Below are 18,999 nucleotides of genomic sequence, written 5' to 3'. Positions count from 1 at the left end.
GCGAGGGTTGTCTCTGGCGTGCGCAGGCATGACTATATATCGCCGATCCTAGCTGCGCTGGGCTGGTGTGACGTGCGCGAGCTGGTTGAGCGCCGTGACTGCCTCGGCGTCTACAGGGCGCTGAGGGACCCGCACACTCCCGCGGCGATCCGCTCCCTGTTCGTCCCTCGTACAGCGGTTTCCCGGCGCAGCACCCGGTCGACTGAGGCGGGCGCTCTCGAGCTGCCTCCATACCGCCTGTCCGCGTCGCGCCGCGCGTTTTCTTACCGAGCGGCCGCGGCGTGGAACCGCCTGTCGCCGGCTGTCACCGGCTCTGTAACCCGCGCCGAGTTTCTGCGCCGGCTGTCGAACTAGTCGAGGGTTTGGTTTGTCCGACTTTGGACCGAGTTTTTATATACCTACCTATCTCTTGATTGTGATTTACTGTGAAATTGACATGTTTTTATCTATGTACTCTGACTCGGACTAAATATTAAGCCACTATGTGGAAATGTCCTCAATACACCGAACTTGAAACTTGAACTTGAACTCCAGCCCATACAGTGCCCTGTCCGGCCCGCTTAGCTCTAAAATTGACGAGACCAGCATGTAAGGCTGTAAGCACATATGCCCCGCGTTTGATGTCTCTCAGACGGCGAAGATTCTACGTCAACCGGTCAATCCCGTTCAAGGTCAGCGGGGGCTCAGCTGCGGTTATAGAACGTGATTGGCCAGACGACGTAGAATCTTCGTCGTCCGAAATACATCGAACGCGGGGATAATATTTTAGTGGCCGAGTGCCCTGAAGGATTCAGGCGGACAAATCGTTCTCCCGGTTGTTGTCATGGCAACAGTAGTTTTAGCGGGCGGCTGGCGGCGCGACGGAGCTCGTGTACGCGTATATTCGGATGCAGTATGAGTAGAGCATGGGTCCCGAACAATTCTTCAGAAACTAGAGAAATTCTCGCGGCCACCGGCATTTAGGCGATCTGCTCGTGCTTTTGTCACTGGAGCGCTTCTTTCACGGAGATTGCGCCGGCCGCCTGCAACGGACGAAAAATACACGGCTTTGCGATCCGGCTGATCGTGGGAAAATACAGCCGGAGGTCTCGGCTCTATGCAGGTATACCACCGGGAGAGATGTATTTATTGTATAGTATATACCACTGGCTCGATGTATAGCCTGCAAGTTGGCTTTGGTGCAAACATGTCAAACAGGGTATAGGGCGGATCGATGTAAGCAAATCAGACGTTCAATTGACAATTTCCGATTCTTATTCGATAATTACGACCAATTATATTTTATTTTGGGAAGTGTTATTGGGACCGGAGCAATAAAATCTCATTTTCCCCTGTCTCCTTACCTATCTCCCAAACCCCTTGCTCACGATCATCTTTCCTCTCTTTAGGTATCAGTCTCCTTCCCGTCCTCCCCGAGTCTCTGACAAGTAATATCCATGTCTCTAAGTCTTTTCCTTCATCTGATCCTCCTTTCTCTCACCACCCTCTCTCTCTCTCTCTCTCTCTCTCTCTCTCTCTCTCTCGTCCGTCTGTCCATCTCTTTGTCCGTCTCTCCGTCCGTTCGCCCGCCCTTCCGTCTCTCAGTCCGTCCGTCCGTCCGTCCGCCCTTCCGTCTCTCAGTCCGTCCATCCGTCCGTCCGTTTCTCCATCCGTCCGTCCATCAGTCACTCTCTCCGTCCGTCCGTCATCAGTCTCTTCGTCCGTCCATCCGTCTCTCCGTCCGTCTGTCCGTCTCTCCGGAGGTGCAACTTTTCCCAAATAGTTCTTGGAACGTCACACAGTATATCGAACCCACATATTACATAGAGGTGCAACTTTTTCAGGTCCCACGTTCACCACGTCCAACGTTCTAACAGGTCCCAATTTTCCTGCCTTTTGGGTCATTGACCTGACCTGGAAGGTCAACCGATGACCCAGGACCTTAAAATTGGGTATCATCGGCTTCCTCTCGTCACGGGCAACACGCTGGTTTTTTCCGCGAAGCTCTAGCTTGATCAGGAGCGAAACGGCAAGGGGTTATACCTTATACGTTCGCGGCTGGAAAAAAACACCTATACGGGCGAGGGTCAAGTTGAAAGTATTAATTTGGTTCAAAACGATGATGTAGATAAGTTAGTTATTTAAATCTAAATATCCTATGACGAGAGCGATGGACATTTTTGGTATGCAGTGTTATCCATTGAAAACAGGTCAAAGCTATTGAGTTTTTAATTTAGTGGTCGCCGCTTACTAATCATGCGGCATACACGCCGCACATAACCGCCAATGCCGCAACGCAGCTTAAATTTCGAAGTAAGCATTTAGTCTCACCCGCATTCATATGGTACCCGTCCACGGACGTATAAATAAAATGGACCGGACCCGCAACCACCTCCATTCAGGTGAAGCCGACAAGGCGCCATTTTACGTTGCCAAAAACCCGTGCTCTGAAAGGTCATCGAGCCAATACAATTGGAATTGCGTCTAAACGGATGATCGGATCGAGATGCTGGTGGTACCGTTCGACGGGTAATGCTTTGAGGCAGGTGATGATGCATGTCACAGGTCTCTCGGTGTCACGTGGCGCGTGCCACGTGCCGACAAAGTCAGGAAGGGCAAAAACCTTTAAGCGACGCTCCAAATTAAACGGTGGGCGGCACAGGTGCCAAATTCACAGGTCACATGTCCCGGTGTTTGACCATTAACATATGGTATGCTCGGCAGCAGGGGGTGCGGAATGCACGCGCCAGGGACGAAAAACATGTTTTGAGGAGGCATCCTCCGATTCCGGAAAACCTTGACCTAGGCACACCAAATTTGGCACACTGACACGACTGGACGAGCGCTTTAAGGCGCTGTATAAATAGATGTGCTGGGGTACACGGTGCACGTGCTGTGCACGTGCAAACCTTTTGATGTTGCACTCTGTGTCACATATACGGGCAGAGCGGGTAGCGCTAGCAAGCTCAAAGTGCTAAATTTACACAGGCCACCCAGAATGTATTCCCGCATAGTTATTGAGCATATCCATCTCCTGGTGGACCCCGAAGGTGCGCTCTGCACGTGCAAAAATTATCCGCGCCGGGCGGTGGGGATGCTTGGACACCCCATGTAGGTTTATGTAAATATCTCGAAAACGGCGTTGTGGAGCGCCGCCGTTTTTAGCACACCCTTTCATGCATTTTTTTTCACACATGCTGCATAACTTTCAGACCCAGGTCACTCAAGGTTAGGTCACCAGGTTACGTCCAAGTGGCCTTACCTTAGGAAAAGCTAAAATGCCCGTCATAGCTACACAGACTGAACAATCGGCCTAAAACGTTGGCAGCGATTACTAAGGGCACCACAAAACGTAAAGTACCTCTACCTCGGTATTTCACTGTCACTGACCTAGGGTTCTGTTGATTTTGCGACCTTTCTATTATAGGTAAGTCAATGGGAGACAATTGAAGTGCGCTTCATTTACCAACATAAAAATGAAAATATGACAAAAAAGATAGCGTAAAAAAAGATAGTAGGTAGCGCAAAAGGTAAAATCTCTTGCAGTCATAACACAAAAAGTACAAGTATAAAGCATTATCGGCGCCTGTAGTGATACTGTACCGCAACAACCATTATCTTCATCTTTCACCCATAGATGGCAGTAGCAGAGCGCCTGCATCTATGCTGTGCCGCAGTGCTTTTACAATACGAACTGAGCATTGAGCAAGCGTGGTGTAATAGGTACGATTATGTGGTGGCCTGGACCGGTGACCGCGGCCAAGAAATGGATCTAACTTGACGAGATTATTATATAATAGAAGTTATTATTACGAGACCATGCATTTGGCCGGAATCGCGATTCGGCGTACGTCGGCGCGCACTAGCTGCGCGTTTGCTGTCTTTTCGTGGTTTCAACTCAAGCGTTCAAACATGTGATATGATGCTGGTCACATGCAATATGGTGGGTGTCAAGGTCACGTGACAATTGGGTCAAGGTCACTGACCTTTAATGACCTTGGTTCACCTTTTCTAGTTTTACATGTCTCTAGGACAGTTTTTGGAGCTGATTTCGAATTTAGCATTCAGTTTAACATTTAAGAAGTTATAGTTTCATTGCCTTCGTAACATGTTACGACGCCATCAGTGGTGGTTGACACCTACTATGGATAAGCGGCAGGACACCTACTGGTTGACCTGACCTGACCTGACCCGACCTGGCCTAAATGCATGAAAACATCAGCTGTGATCAAAACAAACATGACATTCCTGATAAATGACCCGTAGAACTCGCAACAACCTCAATTTACGAAGTTGAACTAAACATATCAAAAGTGTTTTCAGCGCTCTTGCATGTCTCTACCAAAGGTTACTGTCAAAATGTTGTGGATGGCTGTCATGACCTGAAATAACCCCAGGGCATAAGTAGAGGTCACAGGTGCAATTTCCCGATTAAATATGTCACGTTTCCCTGCTACCCGTGTCCCGTTATTTGAGTGCATTGTTTAGTATGTTAATATGAGTTTCGTGCAACAAAAGCGCAGTTCAATTGTCTCCCATTGACTTACCTACAATAGAAAGGTCGCAAAATCAACAGAAACCTACGACAGTGACAGTGAAATACCGGAGGTAGAGGTACTTTACGTTTTGTGGTGCTCTTAGTAATCGCTGCCAACGTTTTAGACCGATTGTTCAGTCTGTGTAGCTATGACGGGCATTTTAACTTTTCCTAAGGTAAGGCCACTTGGACGTAACCTGGTGACCTAACCTTGAGTGACCTGGGTCTGAAAGTTATGCAGCATGTGTGAAAAAAAAATGCATGAAAGGGTGTGCTAAAAACGGCGGCGCTCCACAACGCCGTTTTCGAGATATTTACATAAACCTACATGGGGTGTCCAAGCATCCCCACCGCCCGGCGCGGATAATTTTTGCACGTGCAGAGCGCACCTTCGGGGTCCACCAGGAGATGGATATGCTCAATAACTATGCGGGAATGCATTCCGCGTGGCCTGTGTAAGTTTGGCACTTTGAGCTTGCTAGCGCTACCCGCTCTGCCCGTATATGTGACACAGAGTGCAACATCAAAAGGTTTGCACGTGCACAGCACGTGCACCGTGTACCCCAGCACATCTATTTGCACAGCGCCTTAAAGCGCTCGTCCAGTCGTGTCAGTGTGCCAAATTTGGTGTGCCTAGGTCAAGGTTTTCCGGAATCGGAGGATGCCTCCTCAAAACATGTTTTTCGTCCCTGGCGCGTGCATTCCGCACCCCCTGCTGCCGAGCATACCATATGTTAATGGTAAAACACCGGGACATGTGACCTGTGAATTTGGCACCTGTGCCGCCCACCGTTTAATTTGGAGCGTCGCTTAAAGGTTTTTGCCCTTCCTGACTTTGTCGGCACGTGGCACGCGCCACGTGACACCGAATGACCTGTGACATGCATCATCACCTGCCTCAAAGCATTACCCGTCGAACGGTACCACCAGCATCTCGATCCGATCATCCGTTTAGACGCAATTCCAATTGTATTGGCTCGATGACCTTTCAGAGCACGGGTTTTTGGCAACGTAAAATGGCGCCTTGTCGGCTTCACTATCTTCCATAGGAGGTCCATTGGGATCGTCAGTCCAGTTTATTTATACGTCCATAGATATAAAGACTAGATAGGGCACCCCCATGTCGGGAGCGACTCGCGAATACGTAGCAGCGGCCGCCATGTTGGTGAGGGCGAGAATCTGCGGCGCTGTGTAAACACTATGGGAGGAGGGGGGTGTTTGGGACAGATTTTGTGGTATTTTTCGACCGAAAAGTGTTAATCTTTTTTACCTATGGCATTCTTTGGAATGAGTAGATTGTGAAACAAGGGCAGAAACATGTGTATTTATAGTAATGTAATTACATCAGCCCTAGACATATAGCCCTGAAGACGCTGATAAAGGATATGCGGCACCGAAGGTAGATGCAATTGGCATGCTAATTTAAGATTAAATTCGTTTCCCATTATGGCTACCATACTTTATATCTATGTATGCAGTATGCAATGGACAATGATCGACAATAAGTGCAATTTTAGCCCTCACCCGTTCGTAGTTTGTCAGCGTCTTACGAGTAGGGGAAGCCAGGGTGAACGGAGTGAACTCCAGCCGTTCGCCCCTCGACGGAGCAAGAACGGAAAAAATAGGTATGCTGTCCGCGATGTGAGTAAACCAGTGATACCAAATTTCAGGGTACTAGGTCAACGGGTGAACTCAGAGGTCAGGTCAAACACTGGAAATCGAACCAGTAAAGTCACTGGAGTTTGAGATCTTTCGCTATAAAATCGACCAAAACGCGTGAACTGTCGGCGAAATGGGTTACATCATTCCCAATCAACCTCATCTCGAAATCTAGCGAACCGGGTCACATAAGGTCATACAAGGTCAGCGACCTTAGATGACCTCGGATGGCCTTGACACATGGCGGGTCATGTGAAGTGTATTTATGGGCGCCGATCTCGAATCCCGTGTCAATCTTACTTTAAAAAATGATTTGCGGGCACAAATTCGCAAACATAATTAAGGATTACGAATAAAATGAGCAAGATGCTCCGAAAACTGCCCATATGAAGCGCAGCCTTGACCTCGAGGCAAATGCACGTTATCTAGACATGTCATCAACACTAAAAAAAAAAAACGCATGTAAAATGCATAAACATGCACTAGAAGGCAAGGAAATTCACCCGGATGCGGCAAATCGCAAAATCCGCTTATTTTAGCCGAACATGACCTGACCCGAGCTCCGATGACCCATTCCTCACTTTGAATCAATCCGCGCCCCCTACAGGCACCGACATCGCCCTTGCAGACAGCACCGACGATAGTCGCACAGGCACGTGGCGACCTAGTGTAACTGTAGCCGCGCCTTCAGCCACGAACACCAGTTTGTGCCGGATCAGCCAGCCACGGAGCAGAGACGGCCGGCAACGAATCGGCAATTAACAGTGCTACATATCGACACGGTCACAAGAGGCGAGGCGTTAACCCAGCGCCCACTGCATTGGTCGCCAGTGGACCCACTCAGTCACTAAGCAATCATCGACAAAATACGTCTTTTATCGGCCAGACATTGATCTGTTCATTAATATGAAGTGTCCATCCAAATCCACGCTATCCGCCACACAGCAGCTATCGACGGTAGATACCCACTCCAGCGGCAGCTGGCCGCGACTCACTGACACCGGCTAGAGACAGCTGACCGCTGAAATCACCAACACTTCGGCAGGGTATGAGCGGGTCTCAGTCAGATCCCAGGCATGTAACCCGTCCCCACCTTAGCTCATCTGGCAGAGATGATGAAGAGGTGGTAAAGCTGTGTCATGTCGTCCGGCTGGATGTCGCTCACCAGGGCCTCCTGACAGGTGCTACAGCTGACAGAGTCGAGCGCCTTCTTCACCACGAACCCTGCGATGTAGGTGACGATGTTGCCCACCAGACGACAGCCCAGGCTGGAAGTCGTGCTCCGTGATGATGTGGAGTGCCGTGGCACCGTTGTCTGAGGTGGTGGAGGCCGAGGTAGTAAGGCTGGCTCCCCGTCCGCTGGTCGTGTGACCGACTGCCAGGATGCTGGTCGGGTCGAGGGCTGCCACTTTCCCTGTGCTGCCGGGCCGGACGCCGCAGCGGTGGAGCAGGTGCCGGAATATCCCGCAGAACTGTGCGGCACTGGGGTTGTTCCAGCCACCTGGAAGGTTCGATTAGTATCAATAAAATATGGCTAATAGTGTTTAGTGTTAACATACGCCAGGCACAAGTGTTGTATTTGTTGTTAACACATTGTTGACACACACGCACACGCACACACACACGCACACACACACACACACACACATGTTGGCAATGGTAAAGCAGTCTCCGGGCATTTGGTAATAATTTTTTGCACTTATTCTGGTTTTAGTGACTGATGGGCCTTTACCCACGCATGACTGGAGGGTGGGGCTCTACAGAGCCCCTCTACTGTTTTCTGCAATAAAATATTTACATTTATATATTGAAAAAAATTAAAATATATATTTGTTGCGATATTTCTAAACCACTAGACGTGTCAATACGAAACTTGCAGTACCTTCGGCTGCATCAATCTGAAACATTTAATAGAAATAAAAATTGTGTAGCTACCATAGGTCGGCCGTAAATGACGTCAGATTGATCAGTGAAGTCATATTCTGCCAATTTTGATGCAAGAAATTGAACTACAGCAATCGCTCTCAGTGACAGATAACCTGTAACAATATAAAAAATCAAGAGTCTGTAGCTTTTACTTGCCAATGCAGGGTGATCTCTTGACTCTTAAGCCTCATCCCTGGTTTGTCAGCAATCAAATCCTGCACATCTATTTGGCATCTTGATTCTTGAGAGACTGAGAGGCAAATTTCAATTTCAAAAGATACTAGTCTTTAAAGCTGAAACATATTAACAGTTAGTCAGATCAAAACAAGGCCTGTAGCATACAAGTGTAGGATACTGGATTTGCACACAGTACACACTACAAAATACACATAGCAAACAGTGAGATTACAGTCATGGAAAAGCATCAGGTTTTTAAAATAATAGTTTACACAGACTTAAATACAACAATTTAAATGAGCTTCAAATAAAATGAGAAGTGGAGTGAAGTACCTAACAAATAAGGGTATCCATAAATCTGGTGCCACCGTCGGCACATATAAGGTTGGTAGGTTGTAGGTAGGTGGGTAGGTTGTAGGTATGGAGGTTGTATGTAGGTTGAGGTTTGTAGGTTGTAGGTTAGTTAGGTTAGTAGGTAAGGTTAGGTCAAGTAAGATTATGATTTTTATCTTCCTTGGACTGCATATTTACTTGTTAGCACTTAGCATTGATGGTAACGCCAGATTTACTAATACCCTATTTACTGATACTGATAACAGGTGAGCCAAAAGAGCATGAAGTGTAGTTTAAGCTTTACAATGTGAAAACTAATTAGGTAATGACAATCTGAGTTTAGGTGCTCCAACTAACGCACATTTTTACGTCACCAATGTGCTGTTCATTATTGGGATCAAATGTGCGACACGGTTCACTGGTGCAGATATCACGACGTCTGGCATTTTCACTATCTATCAGCTCTGGTTGAGGGTGAGCGTGGTATGCCACTGCACTCTGAACCCAGAGCGGATAAGAGCCCCCAAGGCATCTGGCATAGTGCATGGATTTTTCGTTTGGCACTGAACTACTATTTAATACTAACTGATGACATTAAGTAAAGTACTTATTTAAAACCTATCATCATAAAACCTTCTTACTTCATAAATATTGTCCATTGAAGGCAACAGTAGAAAGTGAGCAGGTAAAGCAAGTGTAGGTAATGAGTCTGCTTTCCGCTGCCAATGTTCTGGTACCTATCTAGGTAAGCTTTCTTTGTGAAAAATCATATGACTGATGCTCTATCCATGCAAGAATAATTAAAGGATTGTGGTGTGCACAAAAAAAACATGGGAACTGAATTAAATCTAAAACAGGCATGCCAAGCAAATCTACCTTTGGTGCCGCCTATTCTTCATCAGCGTCAACAGTGCAATATGTCTAAGGCTAACGTAGCCAAATTACAATAGATAAGCATATTTCAGCACTTGTTCCACAATCTACACATTCCAAAGAATGCCGTGAGCAAAAAAGATTAGCACTTTTCGGTCGAAAAATACCACAAAATCAGTCTCAAATACCCCCCTCCTCCCGTAGTGTTTACACAGCGCCGCAGATTCCCGCCCTCACAAACATGGCGGCCAGTCGCACGCACTAAAACACTGCCAATGTCCCATCTAGTCTTTTATATCTATGTATACGTCCGTGTACCCGTCGTGTGTGTCCGAGAATTTCTCTAGTTTCTGAGGAATTCTTCGGGACCCATGCTCTGCTCATACTGCATCCGAATATACGCCTCGTGTACGCCGTGCTTGCCGTAGGCGGCGTTCGATGTCTCCCGGACGGCAAAGACTCTTTGCCGTCCAGCCAATCCCGTCCAAGGTCAGCGGAGGCTCGTCTGCGGTTATGAAATGTGATTGGCCGGACGGCGTAGAATCTTCGCCGTCCGAGAGACATCGAACGCAGGGGTACTGACATGTGGCGTGCCAGTGGCATGGATTATGGATTCTCTAATCCATGCCAGTGGCGTGCTATTTGTAATGTGACCTAGATGGCCTTGATGTGACCACGTGGGATTTGGGGTAGGTTAATCGGTTAATCGTGGGTATGCATTTTGTTATATTGGTGGCCTCGTCATTCGTTTCTGTCTGAAATTGTATTCTGTATTAATGTTAGAATAAGTTTTAATGTTAGAATAACATGAAAAATAAAAAATACGCATTTTTGTAATTTTAAATACCTACATGTTTTCCAAAATTTCGATTGATTAAGAATGCGGTTCGATAGCTATGTGTCTTTTTAGTTCACTCATGCCAAAAAAATTGGATTTAAATAAAAAAATTGGACTGAGATCTTGAGAGCTTTTGCCGTAATTCAATAGTTGCCTCAACATCGGACATGACGTCACTCTGACGTCATTTCCGGCCACACTATGATAGCTAGAAAGTTAAAATTTTAACACAAGGTGTCAAATTGATGCCACTGAGGTCACCGTAAGTTTCGTGTCGATCCGACAAACGGTTTAGAAGATATCGCCGAAAAACAGGAGGGCGGGCTCTGTAACAACCCCCTCTCCAGTCGTGTGGGTTAATAGAACCGTCTGGAGTAGGAGTCTATGTCAATTTTTGAAGTTGGAGTCAGAGTCACTCCAAAATCCGTCGACTCCGCAATCTTGTCATCTAATCTATAAGGCTACAGCATTTGTTCAAGGTGGATTATTATAGTGCAAATTTTGGATTGTTGATTTGCTGGCATGTTGACCAAGTGTTCATATTTTACAGATACTTTGTTGTCTAAACATGTCTTCACCATCCATTGATGTCACAATGAAGACATCTTTAGACCAACTGTCTCAAAATCTGGCAGGTAAGTCGAGAATATTTCCCTTGTCCATTTAGGTCTCTGGGAAGTTATTATTATGGAGGAACTTATTTTTATGTGTGGTGGCTCGAGACTACATTTATTGCAATTACCCATGCATATAATTGCTCTGTTTAATTTTTATGCCAGTTATTGGCCATTGAATTTTAACCCAAAAACATCCTCCTGGGTGCTGGCTGCTGACTGCTTTTAGCTGTTGCCATTATATGTAGGTATATTGGCATTTTGTTAGCAAATTTAGGAGTATCTGTTCAATTTTCAAATATAATAAGGGTCATAAGTATCTGCTTACATGTTGATGCAAGTGGAAGTTTTTGTGTAGTTAGGTACCTATATTCTATGCCACATGTGCTTAGATGTAAATGTTTTATAGTTAGCTATATAGGAAAGGAAACTGGAAAGGTTTGAGGCTTGTTCGATCTTGGTGGCCTGTGGGTAGCAGGCAGTTTGGCTGCAACAGAGTAATGAGGTACGCTTAAGTAAATGTAGGTACTATTTGTTTTGTTTGTCTCAGATCTGTGTCTGCCCCTGGATAACGAGGTTCCAGAGCTGAACGAAGTCCCTTCACCACTGTCGTTCCTGCGGGACTGGTGCGGCCCAAACAAGCCTTTTGTGGTTCGGGGAGCCGCCAGCAACTGGCAGGCTGTGAAGCAATGGAATCCCGATAATTTCAGGTACGTTATTTTTACAATCGTTGAGTGACATTTTATTCTGATGATGTGGCTGAAAGGAAACTGCTATGGCGTCACGGTTCGCTATATAGCTTTTTCTTCTACGGTGTGGCGACGAATGTTATATCCGGTGTTTTTTTTCGGGGGTTAACTTTTAAAGGTAGTGTGCCAGCTTTCCTGGACGGTATGGAGTTAAAGGGACCCTCCCACCTTCAAAAAAGTTAATGAATTGGCATGAAAGTGATGTCGCTCGGTTCAGAAAGAGCAAAAACGAATATCTACCAAATTTCATCGAAAAATATTCACCGGTTTTCAAGATATTAAACTTTTACTTTTGTTTACTTTTTGGGATCTCCGCTGTTCCTAGCGACTTTATTTGAAAGTGCGGCATTTGTTGCGCGCAAAGCAGCATATACCACCGCGTGCTACAAAACGTTTTAGTCAAACATTTCACGGACGTTCGAAAGCCTGATGACGTCATCAGATTCCCGTAATGGTTAAGAGATAGGGACCACGCTGGTCCCACCCTGCAAGTAAAGGGAAGAAATTTCTTGAACACCATAAAGCTGCGGGGGTTGCGACCAGGATAAATGGTGGTTTCTGAGCCTGGCCGCAAACTTGGCTATCTCAACTCAAAACTAATGTTAAGGTGGGAGGGTCCCTTTAATGGCCCAGATAAGGAGAACCGGATTTTTAGAACTTATCCATACCTTCAAAACTCATGGAAACGTCTTAAATTCTTCAAATTTTGAGTACCCCAGTGCGAAATTCGCCCCGACGGGTTGTCGGTCGTACCCCAACCACATTTCACACCACTATGAACAATAAATGCACACACTGAAATCGCTATTACCGATATGCTCATCCAATCAAGTTTCGATAAACCCGTTCATCATCATCTCCTGCGGTTTCGAACACGCCTGTTAGGTGGTGCGGTAGACCGTGCCCAAAGCCAGGGCCCCGGTAACGTGAGGTAGCCGAGTCGGGGCAGCGTGCGCTGACCCAAGCCGGGGCCGCGCGTCCTCCCGGTGTCATGTGATAGCCCGGGGCTGCCCGGGGATGCGGTAGACCGCGCCCAAAGCTGCGGCCCCGGCTTGGGTCAGCGCACGCTGCCCCGACTCGGCTACCTCACGTTACCGGGGCCCTGTTTCACCGGTGATAGCAGCAAGCTGCTATCACGTTTCGCGAGCTGACGTCATGTCGTGACGCCATACTGTTGTCGTAATGGGTAGTTCCGGCGCACGATTGCCGCGACCTTGGCGGCGGCATTAAGTGACGTATGAGCCTAAAAATAAGAGTTTACGCAGTCATGATAGTATATATATTTTTGATATATATTTTTTCAATATGATGTATTTAAAAGAAGTTGGGTTTAGGAAAAATTTGGACATTAACTTCGAACATTTAGCTGATGACGTAAAACAATATTGCGGCAATCGTGCGCCAGAATTGCCCCTTACGTCAGCAGTATGACGTCACCTCAAGTCACTTTTTTGCAACTTTGTCACCGTGCCAGAGCTACAGTAGATGTCGGAGGCCTTTGAAAGTCGCAAGATGATATTAGGTCATTAGTAGCTACAATTTGTATATCTCGGAATTTTGATATCGATGACCTAAGGTCAGGTCAATTTCTCGACCTCCCCATTATAAGTCAATGGGGGAAAAATCAACTCCCTGTTTTTACCACTAAAACGGGTCGGAATGGCCCCATAAACCATACATGACCTCATATACGATCAACCTTCACTACCTTGAGGTCTGTTTTGCTGTTGGGCAGCTGTAAGGTCATGTGACGTCATCAAAGGTCACCAGCGGTTTTTTGACAATAACTCCGTACAGGAACAGGATACAGCCGCGCGGTTGGTCTCCTTCTGTTCAGCTCGTCAAGGCGCATCGAATGATATACATGATGACCTCGAGGTCACGTGACCTGAGGTCAACCTTTGACCTTGACCTTTCGAGGTCATCATATATATTATTCGATGCAGATTGACGAGAGGATTACGATGCTGCCCTTAGTTTGTTCCTATATTGACTAGTTCGAAAGTTATTCGAGAAAAACTCTCCATACCTAGCGCCGCCATTTTGACTTTTTTGACCCCTATGACGTCATCTTTGACCTGACCTGAAAATGACCTTTGTAAAAATTGTAGACCTTGTCCGTGCGTATCCCTTGCCGTTTAGCGCTTGTCGCTATCTTGCTTCGTTTTCGAGATCTCAGGGGGGGGGGGCGGTCATCCGCCCCCCGTCGGTGCGAAGTTGGCGCAGACCCCCGTCGGTGCGCGGGTTAAGATGCCTAATTATTGCTTTCATTTGGCGTCATAGGAGTTCCAACGGAGGCACCAAAAATTAACGGAAGTAAAAGTCTATTATCTCGAAAACTAGTGAATATTTTTTGGTGAAATTAGGTAGATATTCATTTTTGCTCTTTCTGAACCACGGTTCATCACTTTATGCCAATTCATTAACTTTTTTGAAGGTAGGAGGGCCCCTTTAGTGTGCCCAGCAGAGCTTGAGCACCGGAGCGTCGGATCTGGGCTCATAGTATGTACTGGTGGTCCTACCATTAGTGTCCCCACGGGGGGGGGGAGCAGGGCAGCTTGCCCCCCCCCCCGACATCCCGCCGGGCAACCCTGGGATCAATGCAAATCCAATAAGATTTTGGGGTCGGAAAAAGATCTGAGTAGTTTTTTAGAATGACTGAAGTCAGAATCAGTTAGAGTCGATAATCCCAGCCAGAGTCGAAGTGAGAGTCGACAAAATCTTCAGGGCCTCGACCCCAGACTCGAACATGTCAGTACTTTGATTCAATCCATCTCTTTGTTGGTTTAGTTGCATTTCACACTTGATTTACACCAGTCTAGTACGCTGACACGAAATTTTAGTTTGAAGCCCTAGCTCTAATGTTTCGGGGATAAGTCCGGGTATTTTCCAACTGTAGTTTCATTTCAGCTTGATTTGCTTTAGCTCGATTTCTAGCCCATTTCAACTTTGAGGAGCTTTTTACGGCAGGTCTATGAAGGATCTTTAAACACAGATCTTCGAAGATTTCTGAAAACCTGTGCTGACCTCTAATACCCCAATCGAGCTCTTGAGGCAACACAGGGTTCTTGGAGACCCATAACCGGCACCTGAGGGGCCACGTTCGCCTCGGGGCAGGAATGCGGGTTCGGGGTCGGAGTCGACAACTTTGACCGGAGTGAGAGTCGATTTTGGAAGCCGGGCGCGAGGTCGAGTGGGAGACACCGTACAATTTACCACAGCAACTTTTCATGCAATAATATGGATTTTTAGAAGTGGGAACCGATTGCCTGGATCATTTCCAACTTCTTCTGGATAAGGATCAGGAGGTCTGCACAGTGCGGAAGAGCCTGTCTGAAGGAGCGGGAAGGGTGCCCACTGTGTGCCCACTGTGTCCTCCCCATTATAATACTCGCTCCTGTTAAAACTAACATAGCGGGTAATGTGTAAAACATTAATTTTACCGAAATCTTTCTAGATTAATTCGTTTTTTGCATTTCATAACTAGAGGGAAACTTTTTCACCACTGCATCAGTCGAGCTCTGTCGCGTTCAATGACAAAACGGGTCAGTACCCAATGAGTAGAAAGGCATGATATAACGCAAAATTGAATCAATGAGTCCTACGGTCTATCAACTGAGATAGGGAACAGGCAAACCCCTGATCTATACTGGAAGTTTCATCATCGAAGAAGTGTGAAGTGGAAGTAAATGTATTTCACACGTATCAATTAACGCACTGCTAATTTTAGCATTTTTTTCACGTTGTGTAAATGCATATCAATTTTAATGTCATGTTCCTTTTCATGTCGTCAGGAAACGCTTTGGCGATAAGATATTGTCAGTTGCCGTAACTCCTAATGGTTACGCTGATGCCATCAACGGGAACTATTTTGTCCTACCAGAAGAGAGGAAGATGCACTTTGCCAAGTTCCTAGACATCATAGAAGAGCCAGATAAGCATAATGGTGAGTGACTGTAACTGCTCGGATTTATCACTTCGTTTTTTTTTTTAACATAAGTCTGACAATATGTGGCCATAAATAAAAGCCCTAATGTTTCAATTCACACTCCTCATGCTTTCTTATCGATTCGTTTGTATGCGATTCTCTCAATGTCTTCGGGAGAGTAGGCTTCATTAGTCGCAGTATTGTAAGCACAAGAATATGTAAACTATTGCATATGCATTGACACCAATGTTCACTAACTCATTTTACAGGCATCTTCTACATTCAGAAGCAGAACTCGAACCTGACTGAGGAATTTCCGGAACTGCTGGACGGAGTTCCAGCCGATATTCCTTGGATGAGTGAGGCTCTCAACAAGACCCCCGATGCCATCAACTTTTGGATGGGAGACGGTCGCGCCGTGACATCATGTGAGGCTCCAACAGTGCAGGATGTACCACATTTTTGATAGCCGTGACATGACGTTCTATGCCACTTTCTTTTTTTTTCCTAGCATGGTAGAAGCTGAGTTTGGACCATGTTTGCGGCAAGCTCCTATTTCTACTTGTTTTGTAAATGCGGAAAATTGCTATGAAGTTAACAGTAAGCAGTCGGACTACCATCACCCAAAACAAAGCTTCTTGATTTTTTAAAACATGTTGAGCTACACTATATTTAAATTTTATAATAAAAATTTTCTCTTCCAGTGCACAAGGACCACTACGAGAACGTCTACTTTGTAATATCCGGCTACAAGGACATCCTGCTGCTGCCGCCCGGCGCTCGGCCGTGGATCCCGCACAGGTTCTACCCCACGGCCACCTACGCGGAGGAGGGCGGTAGGTTCGAGCTGAGACCGGACTCTGAGGGCGAGCCGGTGCCGTGGGCCGACTGGGCGCCGCCCGCTGAGGGGCAGGAGGTGCCGCCTGGCCAGCCGCGCCCGGTCCACTGTCGTCTGCACGCCGGCGACATGCTCTACCTGCCCTCACTCTGGTTCCACCACCTGCGGCAGTCGCACGGCTGTATCGCCGTCAACTATTGGTACGACATGGAGTTTGATGTCAAATACTGCTACTTTAAGTTTCTAGAATCACTGAGCACTGCCACTGTGGATAAGTGATAGTGGAAGTCTAGACTAGCATCAGGACTCCTGGGTGCCTTTGATCCCTTGCCGAGCTTAACGATTTTGCTTAGAGTAGTGGGCATAGGGCAATGCTTATCCATACCGACCTCGTTCGTTGTCAACTCATGGAGGGTATTATTACATTAGAAATTTGTTATGGAAAATTGTTACAACGGATTAGAGGTGAAGTATCAACTATCAAGGAATAATTGGTATGCTATATTATGTGCTAGAGTAAAATTAAAAAAAAAAACACCGAAAAAGAAACGAGGCCTCGTGACCCCAAGCCCCCCCGGCCCCCAAAGAAACTTAATACTTACACAAGTCAGCGAGGTGTGTCACATTTGTCCCGAGATGGCTTCCAACTTGTTAAGCTCACGGCCTTATCTATTGTATTGTATTGTATTGAACAATCATGAGCGATCCACATTCTGAAAGTGCGTGGCGATTACTGCTCAGATGGAGGTGCGTTGCTCCTTCTCCGAGGTTAGAAGAGTAGCAAATGCCTGCACAGTGCATTTCATAGCCTGACTAATTCGTCACAAATTTCGTTGCCTCATAAGGTTTCGTCTCTGCGTTTCTTCGCCCCGCTGTAATTGGTCTCGCATTTATTTGCCAGTGCATCTATTCGTCTGCAATTATTTGTCGTCTCGAATCTTCTCACACAGGTCATTGACATTATTCTTCGTTTGTGTGGACGCCTCATTGGATGGTATTACGGAAACTCAAAAGCTCTTCCATGTTTGATTTTTACTGATGAGGGTGATGTTGCCAACAGTTTCACTGACCCACTGGCACTCATCACCTTTCCGAGCATCACCATCGGCCAGTAGCAAAGGTGCGCAATGCGCATCGTCCCGCAGGGCGCAGACACGGCACACAAGGCGTCTTTGAGCGCCGTGTCGCATCTTTCGAGTCGCGGCGGCCGCAGGCGCTTGCGCTTCAGGAATCGACCTGGAACGCCACCATGGTGGTACTGCCCGTCCGTGCGGATGGCAGCAGTTTTCCAGCAGTTGTCACACCACATGGCTTGACTGTGCCCATTTTTGACAGTGCTGGCCTTTGCACAGGAGTGTTTCTCTAACCACTTCTGCTCAGAGGCCGCAAACCACCCCACCGCACAGTCCCAGCCAGCATTTATGCTTGACACCGACTGGGCCCCATTCGGGCATACGCCGGGCGGCGACTGGGCATCCCGACGTGGGCCCAAGGTGGCGTCTGCACCAAGAAAACGCCGGGCCTCGACAGGGGCCCGACTGGGCAAACGACTGGGCTTGGACCGGTTACGGACTGGGCAGCCCCTTCAACCACTCCGCCACGGCGATAGCGAGTCGGGCCCCCGCTGGGTCCAAACTGGGCAGGCGCGTCTGCCGCGCAGACGATGCGGACTCTACTGGGCACCGACTGGGTACCGACTGGGCGCACGCGTCTCCCGGTTGGGCCCCTGCTGGGTACAGACTGGGCTGACATGTTTCCGCTCGGTAGGTTGGCGATATTTAAAATTAGCGATAAAATAATTACAATTACGCATAACCTCCGTACAACATAACCTAACATAACCGCCGTCGTTCCGGTTGCTTGCGTAAATACTGGCAGCCTTTTTATGCATCATTTACTATAAATCAGCTGCGGCTCTACACACTACAGGACAGCGTAGTCGAGCACCTCTCCTTCGTGCTCCTCCTGGACGACCTGCGGCTTGGGCTGACCGTTAATCACTGCAGCCGGAGCGGCCCGTCGGCTTTCCGATGCCCGGTTCAACCGCCGACCGTCGCGGTCTCGTGTTCCATGCAGCCAACTGGCGATGGCTGTGTCGACTTCTTTCAGGGTCGACGCCGACGTTCTCGGGTTTCGCTTCACTGCGCCTGTGAAAACGCAACGCAACACCGTTTGGTGTTGTGTTGACCGGCTGGGACTTCCACTCCCACTCGAAAGCCAACACCTCAGCGTGTGGGCCGGTGGGAACCTTGCTGGGCCCCAGTCGGTCTGCCCAGTAACTGGTTTTGCCCAGTCGGTGCCCAGCATAAATGCTGGCTGGGGTGAGGCTTTTTATGGTCTAGCGTCTCTTTTCCATTTTTTTCGTTTTGGATTATTTTCTTTGCATCAGTTGGAATAAGAAATGAATTTTTCATATTTGGCATTGTTTTATCTGCATCCTCACAGCAAGGCAAGGAAAAACGTACTCAGACATCGCGTTCGTGCGTGATTTCTCAATCTTGTAAGGTTCGGAAGTATACCTGGATTGCATTGTCCTGTCCTGTTGGTT

General features: G+C 47.4%; 1 protein-coding gene and 1 long non-coding RNA gene across 4 annotated transcripts; one reads left to right on the top strand and one right to left on the bottom strand.

Moving 5' to 3' along the window:
- Window positions 1–6,421: 6,421 nt before the first annotated feature.
- On the bottom strand, window positions 6,422–9,944 carry LOC122394533. Of its 2 annotated transcripts, XR_006258886.1 has the most exons (3): window positions 9,488–9,944; window positions 8,254–8,394; window positions 6,422–7,676 (listed from the first exon to the last, which is right to left on the bottom strand). It is a non-coding gene; the product is annotated as an uncharacterized LOC122394533 (long non-coding RNA). The 2 variants fall into 2 exon arrangements; XR_006258887.1 differs by lacking the exon at window positions 8,254–8,394.
- A 118-nt stretch (window positions 9,945–10,062) lies between these two features.
- LOC122394531 (bifunctional peptidase and (3S)-lysyl hydroxylase Jmjd7-like) lies at window positions 10,063–17,569 on the top strand. Of its 2 annotated transcripts, none has more exons than XM_043391469.1 (6): window positions 10,063–10,173; window positions 10,873–10,957; window positions 11,513–11,646; window positions 15,480–15,631; window positions 15,883–16,041; window positions 16,318–17,569. In XM_043391469.1, the coding sequence occupies exons 4-6, from the start codon at window positions 15,580–15,582 to the stop codon at window positions 16,728–16,730; spliced, it is 624 nt and encodes a 207-aa protein (XP_043247404.1). In that variant the 5' UTR covers window positions 10,063–10,173; window positions 10,873–10,957; window positions 11,513–11,646; window positions 15,480–15,579; the 3' UTR covers window positions 16,731–17,569. The 2 variants fall into 2 exon arrangements, with proteins under 2 accessions (XP_043247404.1, XP_043247403.1); XM_043391468.1 differs by having other exon boundaries at window positions 10,071–10,173; window positions 11,487–11,646.
- Window positions 17,570–18,999: the final 1,430 nt, after the last annotated feature.

Source organism: Amphibalanus amphitrite, unplaced genomic scaffold (genome assembly GCF_019059575.1).
Source record: "Amphibalanus amphitrite isolate SeventyFive unplaced genomic scaffold, NRLGWU_Aamphi_draft 000597F_arrow, whole genome shotgun sequence".
In the NCBI taxonomy this organism is placed as follows: domain Eukaryota; kingdom Metazoa; phylum Arthropoda; class Thecostraca; order Balanomorpha; family Balanidae; genus Amphibalanus; species Amphibalanus amphitrite.
The sequence above is the reverse complement of the archived record's forward strand: the minus strand, read 5'-3'. Positions and strand labels throughout refer to the sequence as shown.

Bases quoted from the DNA above. Each gene is read 5' to 3' on its own strand.
- LOC122394531 (XM_043391468.1), top strand. From the start codon at position 10,891: ATGTCTTCACCATCCATTGATGTCACAATGAAGACATCTTTAGACCAA. The intron at 11,647-15,479 runs GTACGTTATTTT...TCATGTCGTCAG, and splicing joins TGGAATCCCGATAATTTCAG to GAAACGCTTTGGCGATAAGA. The intron at 15,632-15,882 runs GTGAGTGACTGT...CTCATTTTACAG, and splicing joins AGAGCCAGATAAGCATAATG to GCATCTTCTACATTCAGAAG.